Source organism: Cannabis sativa, chromosome 3, assembly GCF_029168945.1.
Source record: "Cannabis sativa cultivar Pink pepper isolate KNU-18-1 chromosome 3, ASM2916894v1, whole genome shotgun sequence".
In the NCBI taxonomy this organism is placed as follows: Eukaryota; Viridiplantae; Streptophyta; class Magnoliopsida; order Rosales; family Cannabaceae; genus Cannabis; species Cannabis sativa.
In genome coordinates, this window is record NC_083603.1 from 45,006,890 (window position 1) to 45,032,047 (window position 25,158).

The 25,158-nt window shown below is 32.8% G+C and overlaps 4 protein-coding genes across 7 annotated transcripts; all 4 read right to left on the reverse strand.

Annotated features, from left to right (window-relative positions):
- Positions 1 to 315: 315 nt before the first annotated feature.
- Positions 316 to 3,490, reverse strand: LOC115709918 (pentatricopeptide repeat-containing protein At5g50280, chloroplastic). The gene is made up of 2 exons (XM_030638176.2): positions 2,349 to 3,490; positions 316 to 2,129 (listed from the first exon to the last, which is right to left on the reverse strand). Exons 1-2 carry the CDS (start codon positions 3,257 to 3,259, stop codon positions 809 to 811), a joined length of 2,232 nt encoding a protein of 743 aa, XP_030494036.2. The 5' UTR covers positions 3,260 to 3,490; the 3' UTR covers positions 316 to 808.
- A 1,062-nt stretch (positions 3,491 to 4,552) lies between these two features.
- On the reverse strand, positions 4,553 to 9,203 carry LOC115710149 (probable Ufm1-specific protease). 2 transcript variants are annotated; one of them, XM_030638483.2, is made up of 13 exons: positions 8,949 to 9,203; positions 8,519 to 8,875; positions 7,500 to 7,759; positions 7,284 to 7,371; positions 6,999 to 7,186; positions 6,682 to 6,772; positions 6,301 to 6,423; positions 6,149 to 6,196; positions 5,986 to 6,062; positions 5,740 to 5,828; positions 5,376 to 5,487; positions 5,044 to 5,146; positions 4,553 to 4,953 (listed from the first exon to the last, which is right to left on the reverse strand). In XM_030638483.2, the coding sequence occupies exons 1-13, from the start codon at positions 9,133 to 9,135 to the stop codon at positions 4,724 to 4,726; spliced, it is 1,953 nt and encodes a 650-aa protein (XP_030494343.2). In that variant the 5' UTR covers positions 9,136 to 9,203; the 3' UTR covers positions 4,553 to 4,723. The 2 variants fall into 2 exon arrangements, with proteins under 2 accessions (XP_030494343.2, XP_030494344.2); XM_030638484.2 differs by having other exon boundaries at positions 6,999 to 7,174; positions 8,949 to 9,202.
- A 2,926-nt stretch (positions 9,204 to 12,129) lies between these two features.
- LOC115711406 (mitochondrial import inner membrane translocase subunit TIM17-2) lies at positions 12,130 to 13,155 on the reverse strand. Its single transcript, XM_030639740.2, has one exon. It carries the CDS (start codon positions 13,046 to 13,048, stop codon positions 12,356 to 12,358), a length of 693 nt encoding a protein of 230 aa, XP_030495600.1. The 5' UTR covers positions 13,049 to 13,155; the 3' UTR covers positions 12,130 to 12,355.
- Positions 13,156 to 14,911: 1,756 nt separating this feature from the next.
- LOC115708694 (protein STICHEL-like 2) lies at positions 14,912 to 20,285 on the reverse strand. Of its 3 annotated transcripts, none has more exons than XM_030636681.2 (8): positions 19,674 to 20,285; positions 17,495 to 19,097; positions 17,183 to 17,402; positions 16,868 to 17,053; positions 16,590 to 16,778; positions 15,757 to 16,483; positions 15,596 to 15,653; positions 14,912 to 15,371 (listed from the first exon to the last, which is right to left on the reverse strand). In XM_030636681.2, the coding sequence occupies exons 2-8, from the start codon at positions 19,004 to 19,006 to the stop codon at positions 15,297 to 15,299; spliced, it is 2,967 nt and encodes a 988-aa protein (XP_030492541.2). In that variant the 5' UTR covers positions 19,007 to 19,097; positions 19,674 to 20,285; the 3' UTR covers positions 14,912 to 15,296. The 3 variants fall into 3 exon arrangements, with proteins under 3 accessions (XP_030492541.2, XP_030492539.2, XP_030492540.2); XM_030636679.2 differs by having other exon boundaries at positions 19,669 to 20,285; XM_030636680.2 differs by lacking the exon at positions 19,674 to 20,285 and adding an exon at positions 19,349 to 19,641.
- Between the last annotated feature and the right edge of the window lie 4,873 nt (positions 20,286 to 25,158).

Consider the following 25,158-nt stretch of genomic DNA (forward strand, 5'->3'; position numbering starts at 1 on the left):
TTATGCACATAGGAACTAGTATTTAATATGTATTTATATAAAGATAATGATAAGTTGATAAGGTTTTGTGGATAAATCTTAAGCTACAATAATAAGTAATTAAGAAAAAAGTTAAGAGCGTGGGGTATAATATAGAATATTATTACTCAAACTAATCATCAGTTGTCATTGGAATAAAAGTGATAATGAAGCCAATGGTCACTCTAATCTCTTTTCATAACACTTCAAGTGCCCAAAGAAGAATAACTTAGAAGCTAAAACAAAATTATGAACAAAAACATAGATTGAAATAGTCTTTAGAAGAGTCCAATCATATAGTACATAAACTACTAGATTGTATTGATCTGAAAACTGCAAAGTTCTTCTACCTACAAGAAAAGGGTCAGTACAATTCATATATACATAGGGACACGATTTTGTCCCGTGATGTACTTTCACGGAATGTATTCTGTGGTACATTAGATGGGTCTCAGGGTACATTAAATGAGTGTCTCTACTTTTTAACCCTAATTACCCCTAGATCAATCTCAGCCGTCAGATCAAATAACTCCCTCATCTGACGGCTGTCGTCGTGAAAGTTGGACAAAATCATATCCCTTATATATATCTACAATTATCAAACAGGTTGCACTACATTCAGTTCTCAGGCCACAAGTTGTTGAATCTAATCAACTGAGATTACTAACTAAACAGCTTCTAACATTCTTCTTAATTTAGCTTGCTTTGATTCTAGAGAACTAGAGTGAAGCACAACAACAGTTCTGTAAGATTTTGATGAATGATTAAAAAGCCTTATTAAAAAACTCGACTATGTATCACTGTTACTAGAAGTAGTAGAGTTTATAGTTCTTACGTGCCTTTTCTTGTACTTCCAAAACTCATCTTTCTTACCCTTCTTTCTAGCTTGCACCATGCCCATTTTGCTATTGATTATCCCAAGTATGGCGCTTCGATCCTTCTTGTTCTTTCTAGCAGCTTTCACATCCAAAATTGATCTAAGCTTCTCATAAGACTTGACATCAGGAACTTGTCCACTCTTCACCATGCTCTTATGATAATAAAACGCTCTCTTGAAATCGCGAACCCGGACATAAGCATAGATCATGGTTGAATAAGTTACTGAATCTGGTTTCAAATTGAGATTTTCCATCTCTTTCAACAGCTGTGGCATCTTTGAGTGTTGTCCTCCTCTTGCATATGCATTCATCAGCATATTATAAGTCATCACCGTTGGCTGCAAACCAATCTTCCCAAACTCAGAAATCACATCTCTTGCTTCCATGTAGCAACCCTCTTTTGCGAATCCATCAACAAGAGTATTGAACGTTACACGAGTCCCCTCGATCTTTTCCTTCATCATCATCTTCCAAATTCTCATCAATGTTTCGGTATCCCCAGCACGCCTAAATGCATCCAATAAAGCAGTATAAGTTTCTATGGAGGGCTTTAACTTTTCCTTCTGCATATTCTCGAATGCTATATAAGCTTTCTCGTGCCAGCCAGTGACTGAATAAGCATGGATAAGGGCTGTATAAGTATGTGAAGTTGGAGATATACCAACTTTCTTCATCCTTAAAAAGGCATCTGCAGCCATGTCACTCATCTTCTGCCTTGCATAAGCACTAATCAAACATGTATAAGATTTGGCATTTGGTTCCAATCCCAGCTCCTGCATTTCTTCCAAAAGCTTTTCAACAATATCAGGCTGCATTCGTCTACCATATGCATCCATAAGTATGTTAAAGGAGGCAGACGTCGGCTTAATCCCTTTTGTTTTCATCTCAGCAAAGAGACCTTCAGCTTCTTCAACTCGATTAGATTTCGCGAAAGCATCCATTAGGGTATTAAACACAATGGCATTTGGAAAAACTCCTTTCTTTGCCATTTCGATTTGGATGATAAGAGCTTCACTCTTGAGACCCTCATCACAGAATGATTTCACAAGAGCGCCTAAAATTTCTGGACTCCATTTGACACCTTTCCTGTTCATTCGATCAAAGAAGTCCCACGCTTCTTTAGCACTGCGGCCAATTTTTCTCATGATGGTAATCATTATCGAACATGTCACATGATCCGGACAAACATTGTTGGCTTCCATTTCCTCATACACCTTCCATGCATCATTATACCTAAAATTAAGTTCATAAATTTCAATAACAAACATCAACAAGTAACAGCCTACTATGCAAGCATTGTCTACAGAAACAAAAACTCTTCCTTTGTGAGTCCCTAAAGTTCTTTCACAAGAAAAAGCTCCATTCACAAGGCTAATATAATCAATTTCACTTATATTTATCTTATAATCCAAATTGAGGCAACCATTAAGATAAGAAGATAAAATGTCATACCTTTTAGAAGACATTAGGCCAGAAATTGCAGCATTATAAACATGAACATCCCTGAATTCCTTCTCCTTTGGCAAATTCCTAAAGAAAACCATTAACTTATCACCCATACCAGCTCTTCCCAGCAAAGGAAACAAAACAGAACAAGCCCGAGAAGTCACCAATGAAGGCTCCTGCAAACCCATCCATTCAAAGAAATACAAGCAAGCCATGAACAACCTCTCCTGACCCATCAGCCGCAACACCTCCACACACTCTTTCCCACAAACCCTTTTCTCAAAACCACCCAAAGCTTCCCCAAGTGTCAAATGTTGAGGCAAAGTCTTCGCAATTTCCAAAATTTCTCCCACAACATTCTCAGCTAATGGACTGGTATACAAACTCTCCGACCCCATTTGCAAACTTTCCTTTTCAAGCAATTCTTCCACAGCAGACCCAGATTCGGTTTCGTCCACAAAGTCGGTATCAGCAGCAAGGTGCCATGAAGAGCGACGGTTCTTCTGAAGGGAGAGTTTGCCCTCTCGTTGAGGGTCTTGGGTCGAAGTTCGAGACTCGAAAAATCTACGAAGTGGGTCTTTCGAGTCATCATCTTCTTGGTCTAACTCTTCCTCTACTACTTGTTCTTCTTCTACTTCCTGTTCTTCTTCTTCTTCTTGGAGAAACGGGAGGAAAATGGGAGAAGAAGAGTGCGGAGGAGGAAGGGAGTGAATTGCGAACAGAGAGAAGAGTGTAGTTGTTTTGGAGATGAGAAAGAGGTGAGGTTTGAGGCAATAATGGTTTAGACTGCGAGTGATGATAAAGGGTAATGGAAAGTGGAATCGTGATTGTTGATACGTGAGAGCCATAATTGGCTGTTTAAGGGGAAAAAATGAAACAGGGAATTGGGAAGAGCTATGCCTATGTGTTGATATCATAAAGCAGTTGTAGACATGTTGAAGTTGAAGAAGAAGAAGATTGTTGGGTCTGTGGAGACACCAGTGGTCAGTGGATTCGATTAGATTCGATAACGAAGAAGAAGAGCGGTAAATTAGTGTGGGAAATGGATTAGATAGACAGACTGAATAATAAAGACGGAATATTATTTATATTTACAAAAGTGATAATTGCAGCAAATAATTTTATTTGTTGCAATTAACCATTTATGTACAAAATTTAGTGGCTACGAGTATTTTTGGATTTAAAATATTTTAAATGAGTAGTTAACTTTAACAAAAATATTTTCTTCAATTTTATGCAAGTAGCTAACTGTAATAAATAAAACTAGATTGTAAATTTTACCATTAAATTCAGGGTGTGTTTGGAAAGCTATAATTGAATTTGTGTGTAATTAGAAGTAATTACACAATTTGACATATTTGTCTGACCATTTAATTACACTCTAACTGTGTAATTGAAAGTAATTGAGGAGTTCCAATTACACTCTCCAATTTTCATGGCCCCCATGAGAATTGAATGTAATTACTAAAAATTTTCCATATTAAACATTAGCTACTAAAAAATACTATTTTCTCATGTAATTACTAACTATTTTGCCAAACAAGATATTAGAAATTCATATGTAATTACCACCTCATATCCAAACACACCTTGCATTTTAAAATATATTGTAATTACTGTGCAATTATCACCCTAGTAATTACCCTACATATTAATTATACAGTTACTTCCAAACACACACTTAATAAAATTCTCAAATTGAAAAATTCTTTTTTTTTTTTTTTTTTTTTTTTTTTTTTTTTTTTTTTTTTTGAGTGTAGCGTAATGGTATTTTACAATCATTTAATAATTTAATAGCTTCAAGGTCACCCATGACCTCTCCCTTTTTTCCATCCCTCCCTCACCACTAAGCTAGCCTTAGTGGCTTTGAAAAAAAAAAAAAAAATTACTGTTATGAAAAAGAACGTTAAATTTAGTACTAAAAATGAATAATTTGAGATATGATTAAAAACACTGTAGGCACTACTAGCAATACTCAATTTATGTTTGGTAAAGAAAGCTGGTATTTGAATTAAGAAAACAATAAAACTATATCGATTAACGGAAATGTATATTATCTCCTTATAGGAGACCTTTAAAAAATTAGTGATGAAATTCAGAAGTTAAGATCATTTTGATTGGAAAATTGATAAGAACAAAAGAATGGATCGAAAGTCAAAATATGTGACTTCTCATATTTGAAAATATAAGAAATAACCCATGTTAAAAATAAAAGTAAAGACCTTTTATTTTATTTCATCTTTGATTCAGTTTTATCCTGGTGTTGCTGCAAAAATAAATTAATGAATGAAGTCTGTTTTACATTTGAACACGTTGAAGTTAAGAGGAGTCACTTTCTCTATTCTGAACTGGTCTAATACAGACTAATCAAAGATTCAAAATCAAACCATGTTAGGCCTTTGTGGCAGCAAAAGATTATAAAACTTATCATGTAAGAAGAAATTCTTCCCCTTACTATCAACGGCCTTTTTCCACCCACACCACCCCCCACTTATGATTTTCTTGCGCTCGTCATTGCCCGTATAGTGAGGATCGAGTATAAGAAATGCACAATCTCCGCTAACTTCATTGTAATCGACCCCTAGAAGGGTATACGCAAGTACTCCACCACCTGCATACATGTGTTTGAGTGTTCTCTTTTAGTTCGTTAATTTTTTATTTCTCCGGTCTAGAATAGTCAAGAAAAGCTCAAATTGCTCACCAATCATAATTGGGGTTCCTTGATTCTCAAAGTGCAAAGCCAGCTCCCGACATTTCTCAGGTAGCTCAGCTCCAGATCTTACATTTATGATTTTGCAACCGACCTGTTCAAGAAGGGAGAAAAAAAAATGTTTGGTGAAGGGCTGCGCGTTTATTGATGACAACATTTAGCAAATTAATACTAGGAAAATGGAGAAAATACACTAAGAAATACAGTTAATTAGAAAGATCGGCCAATATAGCCCTTTTTTCATATGCAGCCCTCTCAATATAGTAATATGCAATGATAATGATATATGACAGAAATAAGAGGAAAACTCTGAGAATACTTACACCCAACAGTTTGTCCAAAACAAAACTCAGCTCAATGGCACCTATCCATTCACGTGACCCGACAAAATTAGGATCTTTGTCACCAATATCAACAAGTGATTGCTGTATTTCCCTGGAGATGAAATGTTTTCTTAAGATCAAACGGCAACTGGGTTTTGTTTGTTTCCTTGAAAATAAAAACTGAAATTGAAAATCCCATTGTCTCTGAAAAACTTGATCCTATAAATTTATTATCAAAATAATGGTTTAAACCCATCCATACCCTACAAAGTAAATATATAATCAAAATTTACAAATAGCTAAATGTGCCGAGAAGTCAGAAACTTTGTAAAGCAATCTTTTAATAAGGGTTAGTGAAATAAACCTATGTGAAGGAACTTCTGTAGATGTGTAGTGTTGGAGGCGGAACCATGAAATGATGGTTTGTAAAGATCGATAAGCGCAACCCCAACCCTAGAAAGTGAAAATTATATGAGTTGGCAATAATAATTGAGGGTCCAAATATGGAAATACAAATAGAGGATTTTGTTAACAATTGCATTTTAAAATGCTAAACTTCTTAAGACAGAACTATGTAGATACTGCAAACTTTTAAGGAGACTTCCATTACCGAATCATTAAAGCCATCATGCATATAATGGTAATATTCGTAAGAACCTTGAACAAGAGATAAAGTGCCTCCTGAAACTGCATAAGGATAACACGATGCAATGAAAATTTCATTCATGACAACAGTGTAAACAGAGTACAAGAAGTTAAAAGTTGTCACCTACCACCACTACTTGGAATTCCAATATGTACATCCTTCAGCAAAGTAGAACCTGATACCACCACAAGTATGTAAATAATTTTTCTCAAATGGAAAAAATAAAGGATGTTTTAAAGCCTTATGATGAATGTTTGCCTACTTTAAAAGAATGGTTACCTTTCTTTATTGAGTCACTCTTTAGACCATGAGATGTAAAAAAGTTCAGAGCATTAGCAGCTCTTAGGAGGGGACGATCAAGAGGTAAACCCAGCCTCAAGTGTAGGGCTTTCCTAACTTCAACTGTAGTGCAAAAAAAAATAAAAAATTTACAAGGACCCCTATCAGCACAATATGCTGATGGATGCAAGGCCAACCAATGAGCACAAGATTCCTTTCTGGAATTTTCTCAATAATTGGAAGGGAGAAAAACACCACACACAAACCCTCTTTGAAGTTTGAACAAAGTATCTGTTTGGTTTGAGAATATGGAAGGATAAATTATTTATATCAGTGTATAGAGGTGAACTTCAACACTCTTAAGAAGTTACCACGGCTTACCTTGCTTCATTTCTGTCTCACCATAGTTAAGTTCATAGATAACATTTACTGGATGAAGAAGCCCCGGAGGATTAAAGTGGTAAGAATGCAACTGAAAAAGAACAAAACCTGGTTCTCAGTAGAATATAAAGCCCCACAAATTTTAAAACTACTTCCACCTTACCTTGTTGCCCACATAATATAACAGGCAATAAAACAAGGAAGACAGAAAGAAAAAGGAGTAAAATGATGGTATTATCAAACGTGTGTTTCTTACTATCAGATAGAATGGCTATCACATACTTGACGAATTTGAGGTGGAGAAAAGATTTGCCTACCTGAGGATGCTTGGCTAGGAGATCGGGCAAAATAGTATTTTTCATTGAATTAAATTGATCAATTAACCCTGGAACTATTAACTTCGAAACTGCAGACACAAGTGGAAGATCCTTGGCCGCATAACTGAGCACTTCAAGCTTAAATTCCACAACCAAAAGTCTGGTTTCTTCAATTGCTGAAACGCACACTAACTTCCATTAAACTGAGTTAACAGCAGTTGATCTACAGTAAATATTTTAGTTTCAGTATTAATTAAAGAAATTGTGACATTGTCTAATTGATACCTGGAACATATTGTGCAAGCGGTGCAGCTACTGTTGGAGTATTTTCTGAGCTGTTAACAAGAATGCTTACTTGGATTTTATCTGCATTCTAAGCAGAAAAATCTATAAATGAAAGTTGAAGACCAAATTAATATCAATTTTTGCATCAGAAAACATTTTAAAGTAAATGAAAGCAATGTACCATCCAAACACCAAAGGATAATCCAACATTCTTACCTCAGTAGAATACACTGAAGAGTCAGATTTATTATTCAAACAGAACTGCGAACATGTTATCAACTTTGCATCAGAATCTTGAGCACCTTCCCTGAAATTTGAGATGTCTGTACTAAAGTCCAACTGTCCACCACGCAGAATGACAGGTTGAGGTATTTCACCGGAAATTTGTGCTGTTGTTTCTACAATGTATGCAATCTTTGGGTCTTTTAATTTGGCTATAACACCTTCAGTTGCACGCTGGAATACCTTCTTCACATCTGGAGCATATAAGATAACTCATATTTAATGCACTGCATGATCCTTTACCTCTAACAAGTGCCTCTTCACAAGATCTATCCCCAAATGCAATTGTGACCATAAGTAGATAAAATGTTAAGAACAGCATAAATCTAAGACTTAACAAAATAATCTGGGACATAATTGAAAAGCAACATTCTATGGCAGTGTTAAATCCAGACTCCTGATGAGAAGTTAGCTACACCAATCCTTTTGCATTCATACGATCCATAGAGGTGGGTCAAATCCTTATCTCGAGCCACTAAGTTTGAAAGGGCTTTCTTTTGTCCCTGTGTCCAAACCACTCACAGCTAAACATTAATAATAAAATTTTCAAGCAATAAGAGCCCTTAGAACCTCTAACTTGTTGTTCATTTCTTCTTCTTCCAGAAATTAAATAGTTCAAACTCAAATGATGATCTCAGGCCGTTATACAGTCGTTACATTTGCAAGAAGGTAGTATAAATATAAAACACATATATGTTCTTATATCATACAGAAAAATACTATCCAACTTGAGCTTGATAAATTCGCATCCAATAGGAAAAAAGTTAGATAAGTGTAGCAGGCCTTTCGATTAGCAACAATGAAATAACTGACACAGTAAGAATCTCACATGTGAATCCTCTGTTTTATCCCATTCTCGCTATATAGCACTAAACTACGAAATTTAAAGTTCAAATAAACACAAATTCAATAAAATTCTCAAAACTAATAGAAAAAACTTTAATGAAGCTTACCAGAAGAGTTGTGTACAGGATAGTAGAGTGGCAACTGAATAGGAAGTTCACAGCTTAGCAAGCAACCTCTCTCCCAAAAATACTTCTCAGGATAATCCTCATAGACCACAGAATCAACACGTTCAATCCCCATTGAATTTTCCGAATTTGAAGTCAAAAAGTGAATTTCCCCAGTGTCTGAATCTGCCACAACTCCCAGAACTTCTTTCTTGTCTAATGCTCCAACGCCATAAAGAAGCTTTCTGAGCTTGCGAGCAGAATCAATAGCCTCGGCAGCATTCGTTTCGATATCGGAATTTTTAACAATCAAAGCTCCAACGATATCAAATCCTTTCAGCAGCAAGGTTCGAAGATCGTCTGCTCAAATAAATTACTAAATTTACGCTCAATTACCACATGAGTATTGAGGAAGTGAAGGAGATGGAGATACCTGATTCTTGATTGTAATCCGGGGAAGAGGAATGATGATCAAAGTGGATGCATTTGACGGTGGATAGTATTGTGAGGGGAGGGAAGAATGGGGATCCGATCAGCCATTGAAGGCCAGGTTGGTTCTTATGGAGAAGGAGCTTAGGGCATAAAACTCGAACGCTTCTGTGGTCGTCTTGGTTCTCCATTACAGCTCTCTCTGCTGTCGAAGAATCAATAAATGGAGTATTTTTGGAGTATTAATTTCCTAAGGAAAAAAACAAAGCTGTTAATAGTGTAGTACTATAATGGGAATTTTATTCATAGACATTTTTTTTAAGGGTAAATATCATTTTGGACCATCTGTTTTACAAAAGTTACCAATTGAATCTTTTGTTTTGTTAAATAACAAAATGGACCCTGCATTTTCTAAAATAGTACAAATAGGACCCTAATTTTTTGTCAAAATAAAGTTTAATTATAATCCGATCTAAAAGTATTATGACAAAACTGTTTACATTTTTTGTATCTGTTCGTATTAAGTATTGTCTTTAAATTGGTTGTATTAAAAAAAAAATTGTCAAAAATTAAGCTCAGGGTCCTATTTTTACTATTTTAGAAAATACAAGGTCCATTTTGTCATTTAACAAAACACAGGGTCCAATCTATAACTTTTGCAAAACACAAGATTCAAAATGGCATTTACCTTTTTTTAATGCAGTTTTATATGTATATTTTTATTATATATACACACAAAAAAAGGACAAAACAGTAACAAGTTACCCAATTATTTTTTTTATAGATTTAAATCACAAAAGTTACCTAATTATTGAAAGTTCAAAAATGTTTGGAATCATAGAGTGCTATTACAAATGGGGATCTTCCCTTGCTACTTGTGTGATTGTGAAGGTCATTGACTTGTCAAATCCTTTTTAATTCTTTACTCTATTTTAAGGTGACACTTTTTTTTGTTTCATTCCATAATATTTCCTTTAAATTTTATAAAACACATATATTATTTCTTTAATTTTTTTAGAAACAAAGAATAATTATTAAAGTCATATATTGTTATGACTTATCATAAATTATTTATTCATATTAAGAATAATTACTATATGAGTATGTATATATTGAGTTATTATAAAAAAAAATTGGATACATTGTTTACATTTGTTCGTATTAAGAATCATCTTCAAGTTGGTTATATTAAAAAATAAGTTCATGGTACTATTTTGTACCAATTTGGAAAATACAAGGTCTAATTGTCATTTTACAAAATAGAAAATCAAATCAGTAACTTTTACAAAATACAGAGTCTAAAATGGTATTAACACTTAAATAAATAATTTTTTATGATGTGATTAATAAACTTTTGACGCGTGACAATTTTAAAAACTACAAACAAAGTTGTTAAATTGGGTACTTACGGACTAATGAGAATCTCAAATTTAGAGACTATTAATGTAATTTTTTTAGATTAGGAACTTATCTACATCAAAGTGAGCTTTTTAAAGACTTATGCAGCAATTTAATATCAACACGTGATATTTTTAGAAACAACTAATGATTATGTTAAAATGAGGATCAATGGACTTACAAGAGTTTCGAGCTTGAAGACTATTACTGCTATTTTTTAATGTTGTAGATTTATCTGCATCAAAATAAACTTTTAGAGACTTAATTCACAATATTCCCCCTTTCATATAAACATATTAAAAGGGAAATTTACAAAAATACTGAAATTTGGGTTAATTTTTACAAAAATACTGTCACGCGGAAATTTTTTCAAAAATACTGTGTTTTTATATAACACCAGTAAAACACAAAGTAATATAACTCAAAACAACAGTAGAACACTAGTAAAACACAAGTGAAACTTAACACAGTATACTGCAGCATGAAACTTATAAAAAAATACAGTAAAAAAGTAAAAAATACCGCCTGGCAGTATTTTTGTAAAAAAATGACAAAAGTTAGTATACTATGTAAATTTCCCTATTAAAATGAGTTAGTTTTAGTTTTTAACATCATTAGTATGTAAACTTGTCACCCCTACAAGAACCACCTTGAGATGGGCTTATTAGTAAATGTAAGCATTAACAGGTAGCATATTTGGTTAAGTTAGTTAGACTTCCTAATTAATTTTCTAACCGTTTTGGTCAATTTATTTTAACTGTATTTTAGTTAAAAAGACTGTATAAATATCCATGAATTCGATGAAATCAGTGAGCTTTGTTCTGTGAGATCTTCTCTTGTCTTTCTTTCTTTGTTTATTCTTTGATTTTTTTTTCCTTGAAATTTTACATGGTATCAGTTGTCTCCCTTGACTAACGTCTTCTATGGAGTCTTCTTCCACCGGTCCCATACCAGATCTTAAAGCTCCAACGAACAACACGGTCTTTACTCAGGCCACCATCGAACGCCCAAATAAGATGAACTCCAACTGGAATCTTTTATCTCATTCTCTCACCTCTACTTTCACTGTTAAACCTGATCACACTAACTTCTTGTCTTGGAAATCTCAAGCTCTTCCCACAGTGATTGGGCAAGATCTTGACGAGATCTTGCTTGCAAGAATTCCACCACCTATAAAATTGATTAGTGGAGAGCCTAACTCTGTCCCTGTTCAAGTACATCCAGCTCAATTATGCATGAACAAATCAACTTTTGTGTAAATATAAATACTAAGGTGGCGTTTGGTTAGAAGGAATGAAACCATAGAAATGAGAATGAGAATGGAATAAAATATAAAATACAAAAAAAAAAAAGAAAAAAAATTGATAAAAAAATTATTAAATTTTTTCTCATCATGCATTAGAATGACCTTTCTTTCCATTTCAAAATAGAATTGTCATTCTACCAAAGTACTAGAAAAAATGACATTCCAGCACTTTAATATGCAACCAAACAAAAGAATAGAGATTGTTTCATTTCCTTTCCATTCCATTTCATTACCTCCAACCAAACGCTGCCTAAAGTTTAGTTTGGAACATCGTATTAGGTTGTATTGTATTATATTAAATTATATATCATATTATTGTATAATACTATATTAAACTTTAATTTATACAAAAATATTATATATTTAGATGTCAATAAAAGTTAATACCACATATAGTTTTACATGATTGTTAAAATATAATTTAATATAATACTATACAATACGGTGTAGTAAGACATACCAAATCAACCCTGAAAAAAAATGGTACAAGGAAAAAAGAATTGTTAACAATTAATTATATTGAAGGAACAATCATCATTCATCATAAGTAACTATATTTCAAAACTAAATTTTGCAGCACAAATTAGTAGTTCCCATAAAAAAAAAAGAACATAAAACTAAAACAAAACCTAAAATTTATGCTGGTATACTTAATTTTTTTTCTTCTCTTTTTCAAATCCAATCTTTCTCAAATCAAAAAACTCAAATTACTTGTACTCGAAGCTAGGCACTGGGGGCGCATCAAAGCTCTCCAATATCTTCGTTTCGCTTCCACTACTACTCGCTCCTTGCTGCTCCTTCTTGTCTCCACCACCGAGCCACCCTCCAAACCAAGAACCCGAACCCGAATCCGAAGCAGACCCGGTTGCGGCAGCTACCTCCGGAGCCTGTAACCGACCCGGTAACTGGCTTGAAGGAGGAAACCCAGGCATTCCTGCCATATTAGGAGCTGGTTCGTCAATTATAATAGGCATTGGTTGTTGTTGACTAAGGACTTTATTGAGCATGATCCCAGCTCCTTCGATCAGAGCCAATAAAACGCCACCAAACGCAGCCGATCGAGAAGCCGCGCGGAAACCCTGACGCATCTGGAGAAATCCACCTGTGGCGGCGCCGGCTATGATCGAGTTCCAAGGATCCTCCTTTTGGCGGACGTAGACCATGGTACAGTCGAAGGCGGAGAATAAACCACCCCATACGGCGAAGCTTCCGCCGACTCGAGGAGCGTTCATCCTCACGGCTTGAGAGCCGCCAACGAGTCGTGCTCCCTGGGGAGAGTTGTAGACGCCTTTGAGGAAGTGGAAAGCGGAGCCGCCAACGGCACCCATGCCGAAGGCGCCGCCGATGTCGTCGAGGATACGATCTGGACAAGGCTCCCTAGAAGTCTCTGGAGTTCCCATGGAGAAAGTTTGTGGAGAGAGCTCCGAAGACTGTTTTAGGGTTTGAGACGCGTTTTGAGGGGTTTTTGAGGTTTTTGGTAGAAGAGGATGGAAGAAAGAATAGTATCTAAAGATTATTCTACTAAATAGTGTAATTATAAAATTTTATTTTATCTTTTCTTTGGGGAAAATAATCGGTTGGTAAATTTGTTTAGATTAAATTAATTATATATATATTTATATGGTTAATTGGTAATTTTTTTCCCGAATTTTGACATGTACTAAATGGTGCCTCTGAATTTTTTTGGCCGTTAAAAATTCTTCCCGAACTAATTTAAGGACTTTTGTCTAATTTTAGTAAAAAAATTCTAACATAGATGAAAGTTCAAGTGCATGATTTAGTACATATCAAAGTTTGAGGGTATGATTTGGTAGATATCAAAGTCTGTGAGCATAATTTAGTACATAAACAATCACTGAAACAGTAAAATTGAATGAAATTAAACAAAAGTCCTTAAATTTAATAATCTCAATAGTTTGGAGGTATTTCTAACGACCAAAAAAGTTCAGGGAGCACGATTTAGTACATGTCAAAGTTCAGGGGAAAAATTACTAATTAGCCTATTTATATATTTATAATTAGTTATTAAAAAAATAGAAATATATATTTATAAATAGTTTATTTTCATATTTAAATCTCTATTATAATTTTTTTTTTTTTTGGAGAATTACTCATATATTGTTTTTTAAAATTTACGGTTTGAGTTTCTAAAGTAGTTGAGCGCTAGTTGCAATAGGGAATTCTATAAGATTTTTTGTTGCAATTTAGGTTGCAACGCTAGTTGCAATAGGGTTTTCTATATAAAATTCTGTAAAAATACAAAAAAAAAAAAAAAAAAAAAAACTAATTTGAGGTGTAAAAATAAAAAAAAAAAAAAATTCCTAATTTTTTTAACCATCAAACCAATTAATTATAATATTTACAATAATTTTTTATTTTTCTATAAATATTAGACCTCCACCTATTCTAAAATAAATTTATGAATAATTAATCAATTTTTAAAAAAAACATTTAATTACGCTTAACCCATTTTCTTCCTTTAACAAAAAAAGAAAAATCCATGCAAATTTTTATTGCAATGCAATCTTCTACATATCTGCTACAAATACATTCCTCTAATCCACCCGCTATATCATGCTCTTTCTCTTTCTCTCTGGTTCTTAGCCGTCCTACCGCACAACCAGACCCAATAATGTTTTACGTTGTTAATAAATCAATTGACAATAACACCAAAATAGCATTTAGCATTGTCTACTTTCTGCAATTTCATTTCCAAATATTTTGTTTTTTTTGTCATTCACACGATGTCATTTTTGGGTCCACTCATTTTATAGAGACACGATTTTGTACTTTAATGTTCCGTGATGTACGACAGCCGTTAGATGGGAGAGTTATTTGATCTGAGCGCTGGGATTGGTCTAGAGTAATTAGGGTTAAAACATAGTAACTTATCCTCAGACCTGAAACCCATCTAATGCATTTTTTACATCACGGAATACATTCTGTGAAAGTACAATGACGGGACAAAATCGTGTCCCTAAATATATAATAGTTAAATGATATAAAGAAAAATATAGAGAACCTAATGTATGATATAATATAAATATGTAAAGTAAAATAAAAATATTAAATTTAGTGAGATATCTTAAAAATTAGAATAGAAAAGTTGATAGTTGTGCAACTTTGTTATTTAACAAAAAATTTAATAAACTCAAGAGATCAGTCCATTTCTTTTTCCTTTTACATTGTATAGAATAATCCAAAATTAGGTCCTTAATGATAGATTATAAATTGAAATTTGATATGTACTAAGATCAAGGTAGTTCTTCCAAGTCCAAGTTGAAATTTCTCAACCCAAAGTTAATAATTTTCTCTTATTTTGCTAGTACATTCATATGCATAGATAAACCATGGTACCAAGAAGAAAGAAAAATATACATATGGATTAGATAAATAGATATTTCTATTTAATATCTATAGATAAACATATTTATATATATATAAATATATATATATATATCCACTTCTTCAAATATGTGGCGACTGCAGTATCTATTTGCTTTCAAAATAATATGCTTTACAAAATATGGTAAAGCTTCTCCCTATAAAAAAGACCATCTTTAACAAATATGTGTAGTGTTTCAAGTATGGAATGATAAGGTGTGAATTTCATTTTCATGTATAAAGCTTCTCCTGTTTACCAGAGTTTCACTTGGCAGTGGCGCATGGCAGAACCCATCTAACCAAGTGCGAGTTTTCCCGCTTATGCCTAGACCGCCAAGCCTGTTGCATTAACAAATGGATTTCAGATCAAAATGTCAAAAAAATTGTCGTTAACATTTCCTCGAAATCAACATTTTCGATCATCAAAGACATCCAAGATATAGTTCAATTTTAGCAGATAACAACCAAGTGAAATATTCAATAAATTAAACATTATAGGACAGATACATTGGTTATTACTTTTTTTCATTGTTGTTTATAGAAAGAAAAACTTGGAATGTTACCTTTTTAAGGTGAAGTGTAGGGGTTTTCCAACAAAGGGTTTCTGAGTTCTCTCTCAATCTGCAATAAGACAATAAGAAATTCAGTAATATAAATCAGTGAATATCAAAAGAATGAAGGAAAATTAACAGACTGAGAGGATTATGTAATAGTAACTACTCACCCATTCTCATCTCCAGAGCTATTAGTATAGGTGTTAGAGTTGTTATTTGTGTCACTGGTGGTTACACTTGTTTCAGAAGAAGCTTTCCTCACAATAGACAATGCAAGCTTGTTCTGCTGGGATTCAGTGATACAAACCATTTGAGAGGCATCTGATGAACGTGACTTTCTATGACGCCTAAAAGTTCTAGCAAAACAGTTTGGCTGATGATGCTCGGGTTCTTGAAAAGGTAAAACGCCACCTTCATGGTTGTATCTCGGTTCATTTGAAGCAGCAGCAACTAAGTCAAGAATCGGGTTATGTTCTAATGGTCCATGAGAGGGGGGTGTTCTTGTGCTTTGCACATTTCCCAATGTTCTTACTACATCCATTCTGTGACAACATTTATGTGGAATTTTCAAACAGGGATCATCAGAGAAAGGCCTATTAGTACATCTTTCACTTATCATAGGCCTTTCAGAGGTGTATTCCGAATAGTCTGAATCACTTCCACATTCAGTAGACGATGGTGACTTACGAGCTCTTCGGGAACAACTAAATAATCTGAAATATGTTTTCCTTACTTTGGCATGCCTTGACTTATAAGAAGCACAAGGTACAAGATTAATCTTGATGTCTACATTACAATCCAAAGTAGACCGAAGTAAGTTGGCAATCAGCTTCTGTGATTTTTCTGCTTTGGATATACAATTAGGATGACAGAACTCCAACTCAGCTACCGCATTACCTGAAATTCCATCATTACTCACAAAGGGAGATGTTATCAACTCATATTATAACCTCTCTTGTAAGTAAATTTAGTGAAAGAAAGAAAGTTTACAATATGGATATACCTTGACTAACAACTAAAGAAGATAGTTTCCCTTGTTCTAGCAGAAAATTCTTAAAAGAACTGGACTGGCATAGTTCTGAAGCCTTCTTCCATATGGATTCCAAGGTTTTTCTGTAATCTTCAGGTATTCTTAATGTGTGTGGCCTTTTCTCCTCACATGAGCAACTGACAACATGCTTCCAGTTCTCCCCTAAAATATTATAAGAACAAAAATTGGTATCAAAGTTTACCATTGGAATTGTACTTAAACTATTAAGCATTTGTTCTAAAGACTCTTACCACTTTCATGAACATTATCTATCCACAACTTTGAATCGTTCACTTCTGAAGAACATTCCGTAGATGAACTAAGCTGCAAAAGAGCCACAGTAAGCCATGTTGTTTGATTTTTCGACAACCTCAATTGTTTTTCTGTCTCGGATAGTATTTTCAGTGCATGACTCAGTTTTTGCAAGTCCATTTCAGCTGCAGGAGAGAAAAACAGTAAGCACAACAAGACACTGATAATTCTACAATCACAACACCTCTTGATAGAACAATAAGCATTTGGAAAGTAAGGCAATCATTGTGTAAATGAAATATCAAATTACTTACAATTATGCCTACTCGAAAACCTTCTTCTAGATTCAGAGCAACCTTCCTCACAGTTACCCGCAAGAACATCCATAATGAGATTTGCTAGTTGTGATGTAAGTTGCATAGGATCAATTCTTGATCTCATCAGCTCCCTAGCTCTTATCACTGTTTTTGAAGTGTCTGATGACATTGCCAAGTCTAGCAAATCAAGCAATTCATCATCTGATACAATGCCAATCTGCAAAAGAAAACATAAAAAGAGATACCTCATTAGAGATGCATTTTCACTACTTGAAAAACCAAAAGTGACTATAAGGCTTCCCCACTTACTAGTTCATATGCTAGAGACATTGTGATCCTTTTACCCAGCAGACTCAGTTGATCAAGCATCATCTCTGCATCTCTCATTGAACCATTCGATTTAGAAGCAATAAAGTCTAAAGCAACTTGATCAAAATCAAGACCCTCTTCATGACAAATATTTACTAATCTGCCAGAAATATCAGAATCCTTTATCTTAGGAAAGTGGTACCTCTGAGACCGTGAAAATGCACTCCGGGGAAGCTTATCCAGATCAGGAGTAATCATCACAAAGATTACATGTTGTGAAAGATTATCCAAGCTGTGTAAAACAGTAGCCCATGTATCTCCATGTAGTAAGTGACACTCATCAAAAATGAAAATTTTAAACCTTGAAGAGACTGGAGGGATGGCTGCCTTCTTAATTAAGGATCTAATCCTTTCTCGACGATTGATTCTTACGGGGTCTACTTCTTTGACATCTCTGCTCCTTCCAGAAAAGAACATTACACATTCCCGGCAAATACCACAAGGCCTATTCTCATCCATTGAAAGGCAATTCAATGCAGCAGCAAAAATCCTTGAAGCAGAAGTCTTGCCAGTACCTCGCGGGCCATGAAAAAGATACAACGATGTTATTCTTCCTTTAATGATTGCACCCAATAGAGACCTTGCTACAACATTTTGTCCCACCAATTCACTAAAAGATTTTGGCCTAAACTTTTGACTCAAACTCCTGGGAGTTTCAGAATGTGGAACAATTTCATTGCAAGTATATTTCAAGCATCTGGTATCATAACCACTAATCTCCTCTACATTCTTGCATAACAACGGGTTGTTTTCTAAGTCTGGAGATTCTCGGAATCTTGGTGTTCCTGACCAACAGCAGCTTATACCACATCCAGGGTCATCATTATATGCAGCATCATCATCTTCATTTGCAAACAATGAAGCCGTGCGGCTTGAAAGGACATCTCTAAGTGAGAGAGATGGACTTGTACCATTACCAACAATCCCATATGATTTTTTCACTTGATTGTTACTCTGGAATTTTCTTTCTGATGTAATGTGATCTGTTTCTTCTTCTGGTAATGGACCAATGCTAAGCTCGTTACAAGAGTCGACATCTTCCAAGGGATCAATGGAAGGTATGATGCTTTTGTTATGATCAACACGGTGGCTGCAATATCTTCCACTATCGATGGTCAATGGACCCGAAAACTCATACAAGTTAAACTTGGATTTCCCAAGATCATAACTTAAATTGAAATCATCCACAAATTCCTCTCTTTCTCCATCTAACTTACCCACATTGTTAGTTCTCAAACGATGGTTTTTACCAGAACCACCACCTTCTTGGCAAGAATCCAAGAACCGGAGAGAAATTCCGGAACCCGAATTAGTTTCCCAATTCACATTATCAACCAAAGCAGAGAACTTGCTAGTTGAAATAGTAGAAGGATCTCTTAGAGACCTCACTCTCCTCAACGCTACAAGAGTCTTTGAAATAGGAATATCAACCGAATGCCGCCGTCCATCCATGAGTTTTCAAACTCAATATTCAGAACACAAGTATCATTTTCATCTAAACTTCACACACTCGAATGTGAGGATCCAATGAAAAGCTTCCCCTCTACAAAACAACAAAAACAAAGCATATAAGCTCCAAATTCAAACAACCCAAATGAAAAAACATGATATTGAACCAGTTACATTGTAAAATCTCAAGAAAAATCTTCAGCATTGCAATTTTGAAAATGAAAAGAACAAAAAGCATAAAAAAATCAACGGCCAAAAGGGTGTAACACAATGTAACATCTTTTTCTCTCAATGAAAAAAAAAAAAATAAATAACATAGAATTCAGAAACATACTTTCTTCTCACCTTTGGATAAGAGAATCAAAACCCACAAACCACATTCCCCCTTTTAATAAAAGAATAAAAAAAAATCACGCATTTCATGGCTTCACAAACACATGCAAACAACAAAGATAGAATAATATCCACAAAACCTTGCTGATTAGCTTAGCTTAGCTTAAACTCTACTAAAGAGAAGGAGAGAGAAAGTCCAAAGAGAGAGATAGAAACAGTAAAAAGAGTGAGTCAAAGAGAGAATCTATAATTCAAAACCCAACATCAAAATTAAGCAAATAAAAACAAAAAAAACAGTGCGGGGAACAGGGACAAAAATTAAAAATACCAACCTCACCTCATACCCCCCATACTGGTGCAAAATCCAAATACATTTTAATATATAACCAAAAAAAAAACTTCGAAGTTGACGAAATATTTGAAAAGGGTCAGCGCAGAAAGCGGAGAAGAAAACCCAAACCCTAAAACAGTGTCCTTGGCGATTGAAGTGAGTAGTAGTAGGAGGTTGTTGGGAAAGGTAAGAAGAAGAAGAGGAAGAGGAAGAAGATGGGTTGAAAGAGAAGGGAGAAGTGGCAAAGTAGTAAATGTCATAAATGCGAAGGGCATAGTAACACGCCATGGCCTGTGAACGGAGCCGACGTGTACAGAAAATTCAGAAAGGCTTGTTTTTTGTGTCAGAAATTCTTTTGTCTTCTTCTCTTTCTCTCTCTCTGTCTCTTTAATTACTACTCTATAATCTCTCTCTCTCTAGTACCCAGGTATATCTCTGTAAAGAGAGAGACCGGTTATGGTCTCGGCCAGTGAGCTTCCAAGGGTATTTTCGGTATTTCGTACAGAGGGGTTTTCAGAATTTCAGTTAGTTCAGTTGGAAGGGAAACATGCAGACATGCTTCCCACGCTCTTTGCTGGAGCGTGATAAACACTTGATTCCCGTTATTCTTTTTCAAATTTCACTGTGAGTCATCACGTGACAGTCTGCTATTTTTGTTTATCTCTACAAAAAACAGTCAATTATTTTGTAAAAATAATTCTATTAGTTCATCTCCAATCAAACTATAAAACACTCAGGTAGTGTTTGATAATACTTTTTTAATCAGTTTTTTATTTTTAAAAGTAGAAAAGTGAAAATATTTTTCAAAAACATGTTTTATAAAACTGTTTTTACTTTTCAATTTTATAATTAGAAATCAAAATTTTAAAAACAACAAAAATCACTTTCAATATTTTTTTAAACAGTTTTTTTTTCTTAATCAATCTTTTGGATTACGATCAGATCCGGACCCAAATTCCCTCCCCACGGCCCTGGCGCTAAACCCGGCTTTTGACTTGAACCCGAATCCGACCCCGGACCTAGACCCGACTTTAATAAAATCAAAAAATAAAAATAAAAATAAACTTTACAGAACACACTTTTATTTTCTGTTTTTAAAATTGAAAAACAAAAGTAGTTACAGAACGCATTTTTATTTTTCAAAAATAAATTTTTTAAAAACAAAAATTTTACTTTCATTTTGTGATTAAAAAATTAAAAAACAAAAGTGTTACCAAACGGCACCTAAATATAATATAATTTTACATTATATTTATTTTAGAGACATTAAAAATATACTTATAAATAAATTTATCTATAGTATCTCACTAAATTTAATGAGCCACAGTAAACCATACTATTTTTTTTAAAAAAAAAAATTAATAATTAAATAATACTTTAAAAAAAATAAAAAATTATATATATTTAGCATTAAAATATTATTATAATAATAAAATAGTAAAAAATATAAAATTTGGTGTAATTTTTAGTATTAGTGGTTAGAATTGAAAGAAAATTAGTATTTAATAGTAATTTTTTGATGTTGATTTAACACTAAATTTAAGTTTCTCCATTGCAGATGCTCTTAGCCGCCCATTCTTTAAATCTTTGTATATTAGTGTATCTTACCTTATATATTTTTATTAGTTGTTTGTTTTAAAAAATTATTAAATTTTATTTGTCAATTAGTTTTTTTTCAATGAAGAAGAACTTTATTAATTACAAAAAACACTCCAAATCAAAGAGCAACAAACACCTCAACACACATTAATTACAAAACAAATATTGTAAAAAAGTAATTTCCTCTATACATCTTTTCCTATTCTTTATCATATACACTCTATATTCAACTTCTTTTTTAATTTTGAGAACTATAGAAATTGAAAAAGAGTAATAAGAGCAAAATGGAATTATGTCCAACTTAGAAGACGAGGACACAGAACCATGTATGAAAAGAATCATAGAAGCACAATTACTGTCACACTTCAGAATGCCGCAGATGGAGTTGTATTAAAGAAAAACGGACCCCAAGGACCTAGGCTGATCCAAGACTGCACATAGGATGTCAACCTAGGCGCCCAACTCTGAAGTTAGACCCAGGTTGAGTCCTTGGATAATGTTCATGTGACATCCTTAGCTTCATGGTTTATCATTTTAAGGTAACTATGACCTGTTCACTTGAGCTTTTTCAAAGGATGGTAGCTAAAAACGTCTTCATTGGATCTTTGTCCCTACTTGAGCGCCCATTACTATCAACTAGAGCACTGACACAGTTTCTAATGCCCAAGTTGACCACCTTTAGTCCCGGTGGTTAGAGCCCATGATTATTTCCTTTTTACCACGTGTCAAAAGTGTTGTCCATGTTATCAGGTTAAATTTCTGGGTAAATATGAATTTATATATAATTATCAACTCATATCAAAACACACATTGTATTTTAAAATATATTGTAATTACTACCTAAATAATTATAAGATTTAAACCATCTGCAATGTGGGATATAAAAATTGTGCTATATTTAGCACAAAAAGTAACTTTCTAGTATATTTATATCAATTTTAGCATTATGTTCCAACACACAATTACAAAACTTGAAGCAAATTTAATATTTAATTTATGATTTTATTAAAAAAAATATAAAAAATAATAATCTAATCATTAATTTTATTATATAAAGCAATAAAAAGTTAAAAGCTTTTTAATTTAACACAATAACTAAATTTAATAATAAAATATTAAAAATAACACAAAAATAAATATAGAAATAATGTATTTCTTGTGATGTAAATTTTATATCATAGCATGTTAAAAAAGAAATTTGAATCAACTTTTGGCACAATATTAAATAATTTTTTTATGAATTATATTTTAGCAATAGATTACTAATTTGCATATTAAAAAAACTCTTACACCAAAATCCAATTTCTTCTTGGTCTTTTCTTGATATTCTAGGTTTAAATAATAGAAATTTTACTACTTATTTAGGTATGCCTCATAGAACTAGTAAATCTAAAAAACAATCTTTTATAACCAAATTGAAGTTTTTCTAGAGCCGATAAGGGAGGTTTTTTTAAAAATTGTTGTTCAAACTCTTCCTACTTACATTATGTATTGTTTTAGGATTCCTTGTCCATACTTGTAACCAAATTGAGTCTCTTATGAATAATTTTTGGTAGTCAACAAGAGGCTAATAAAATTTATTGAAAAAAAGGGTCCTCATTATGTTCTTCAAAATACTTGGGAGGATTAGGATTTTGTTCTTTCACTAAGTACATGTTTGGTTTGAGGAAATGAACGTTGTAATGAATTAACATTTCATTGTTTGTTTTGTCTTTGAATTCTTTATAATAGTTTTTCATTCTCATCACTATTACATTACTTATTGGAATATCCATTACAATACTATACTCATGTAATGAATTTTACATTGTTGAATTGAAAGTAAAATGATACTTGCACATTTTATTTTTTAAATTAAAAAAATTATTAATGAATAAAGATATAGATATTTTTGTCAATATACTATTTATTACATTCTATTTCAATGTTCATTACATATAAACCAAACATCTTATATTATTCCCCTTACTATTCTCATTACATTTTTGATTACATTAATGAACTAAATACCACCTAAAAATTTAATCAAGCTTTACTAGCAAAACAAACCTGAATGATTTTCAAAAATTCTAATTCCATTCTTCATTTTGTTCTTAAAGTAAATACTTTCACCATTTTCACTTTTTAGATGCTCATAAAGGTCATAATCCTCTAGCTTGCAATAATCTCATAAAACCTAATCAGTCTGGTGTTAATAAAAGTAAAGTTAAAAACTTTAATTGGAGAGCTTATAATCATATATTACCTTGTGCTTTGAATCGTTATCAGAAAAATATCATTCCTAACAATGTTTGTTCAGTTCGAGTTAGAAATTCTTCTAACTTATCTTCTTTTCATTACAATAATCATTTTTTAGATGTTGCCAATTTTGTATTAAGACTTCTCAAGAATTAAAGGCTAATGACTTTAAATTATGTTGCGTGGCAATTTGGAGTGATAGAAATGAAAGGCTTTTCCAAAAAAAGAATATGTCACTACATTTGCTCTTGTGATTGGGTTGTTTAATTATCTCATGTAGGAATTTAAGGAGGCAGAATAACTTTTTTTGGTTTCTAAAAACTAGCAGTCAATAATAAAGGCAACTCTACCTTTTAAAAGTATCTGCTATGAAAGTTATGAATATGAAAGATGTTTGATGATATGAATATATTTTCAGTATTTTTTAATTAATTTTTATCGTTAGAATGAAAAAGAATATCACAAAAGAATACTTATCATTTTTAATATTTTTTAATTGATGCTTACATCCTCTCTTTCTTATTTTTTTTATTATCTTATCATAAAGTAAGTAAATTTGTTTATTTACTATATATTAAATAATAATTTAATATTATTTTAATAATTTTTAGAAATGCTTACTATTAGATTATTTTAAAATAAAAAGTGTCAAAAATAATGTGAAAAAAAGATAAAATAAAATAATATATTTTTAAGTGATGTGAAAGTTTTTGACACCCTTAGAGCAGCTCCAATAGTGCTTCTATTATCGTTGTCCATCTGCCTTTGTCAGGGGTATGACTACTAGGAAGAGTAGCTAATGCATTGGAGCAAAATACTCGACTACTCCAGTTGCTACACAGGGGCAACGGTCTCGGGTCATAGGGTCAACATTTTGTATTTTTTTTAATAAAATTAAAGTACATATTGAAGATAAATATAGTGTGTGGGACCATCGTAGTAACTTTTTAAGTACTGGAGTAATTTTTTGTAGTAAGTGGTGAAAAATGATGTGGATGAGGAGAAAAATAAAATATTATATTATGGAATGACGTGGAATTTTATGGCAACTTTTAGAATTGTTTGCATTGGAAATGCTCTTAAAGAATGCCACCATTGGAGATGCTCTAATAGGCATAAACTTAGGACAACTCCAATAATAAATGTTAAATTTAGTGTTAAATCAATACAAAAATGATAAAATTTTAGTACTAATTTTTTTCTATTCCAATCATAATACTAAAAATTACACTAAAATTATATTCTTTATTATTATATTATTTTATTAAATTATAAATAAATACAAATAATAAATATACAAAATGTTTAAGTATAAATATTAAAAACTAATACAAAAATATTTGGTGTAGTCTATACTCTAGACTCTAGAGTGTCACACTAATAATAGTGGGACACTATAAACAATGTTATAAATAGGATACTCTAAGAGCATCTTCAAGGATACACTAAATTTAGTGTGACACTATCACTAAATTTGGCGTCAAAAAATATTTTCACTCCAACCACAACACTAAAAATTACACTAAAAAAATAATCTTTATTATTATATTAATTTTTAATAAAATAAAAAAAATTAATATCATATTAATTAACAAAAATTACCACAATTGTTATATTTAAAAGAGTCACACGATAGAAAATTTGAAGTTTATTT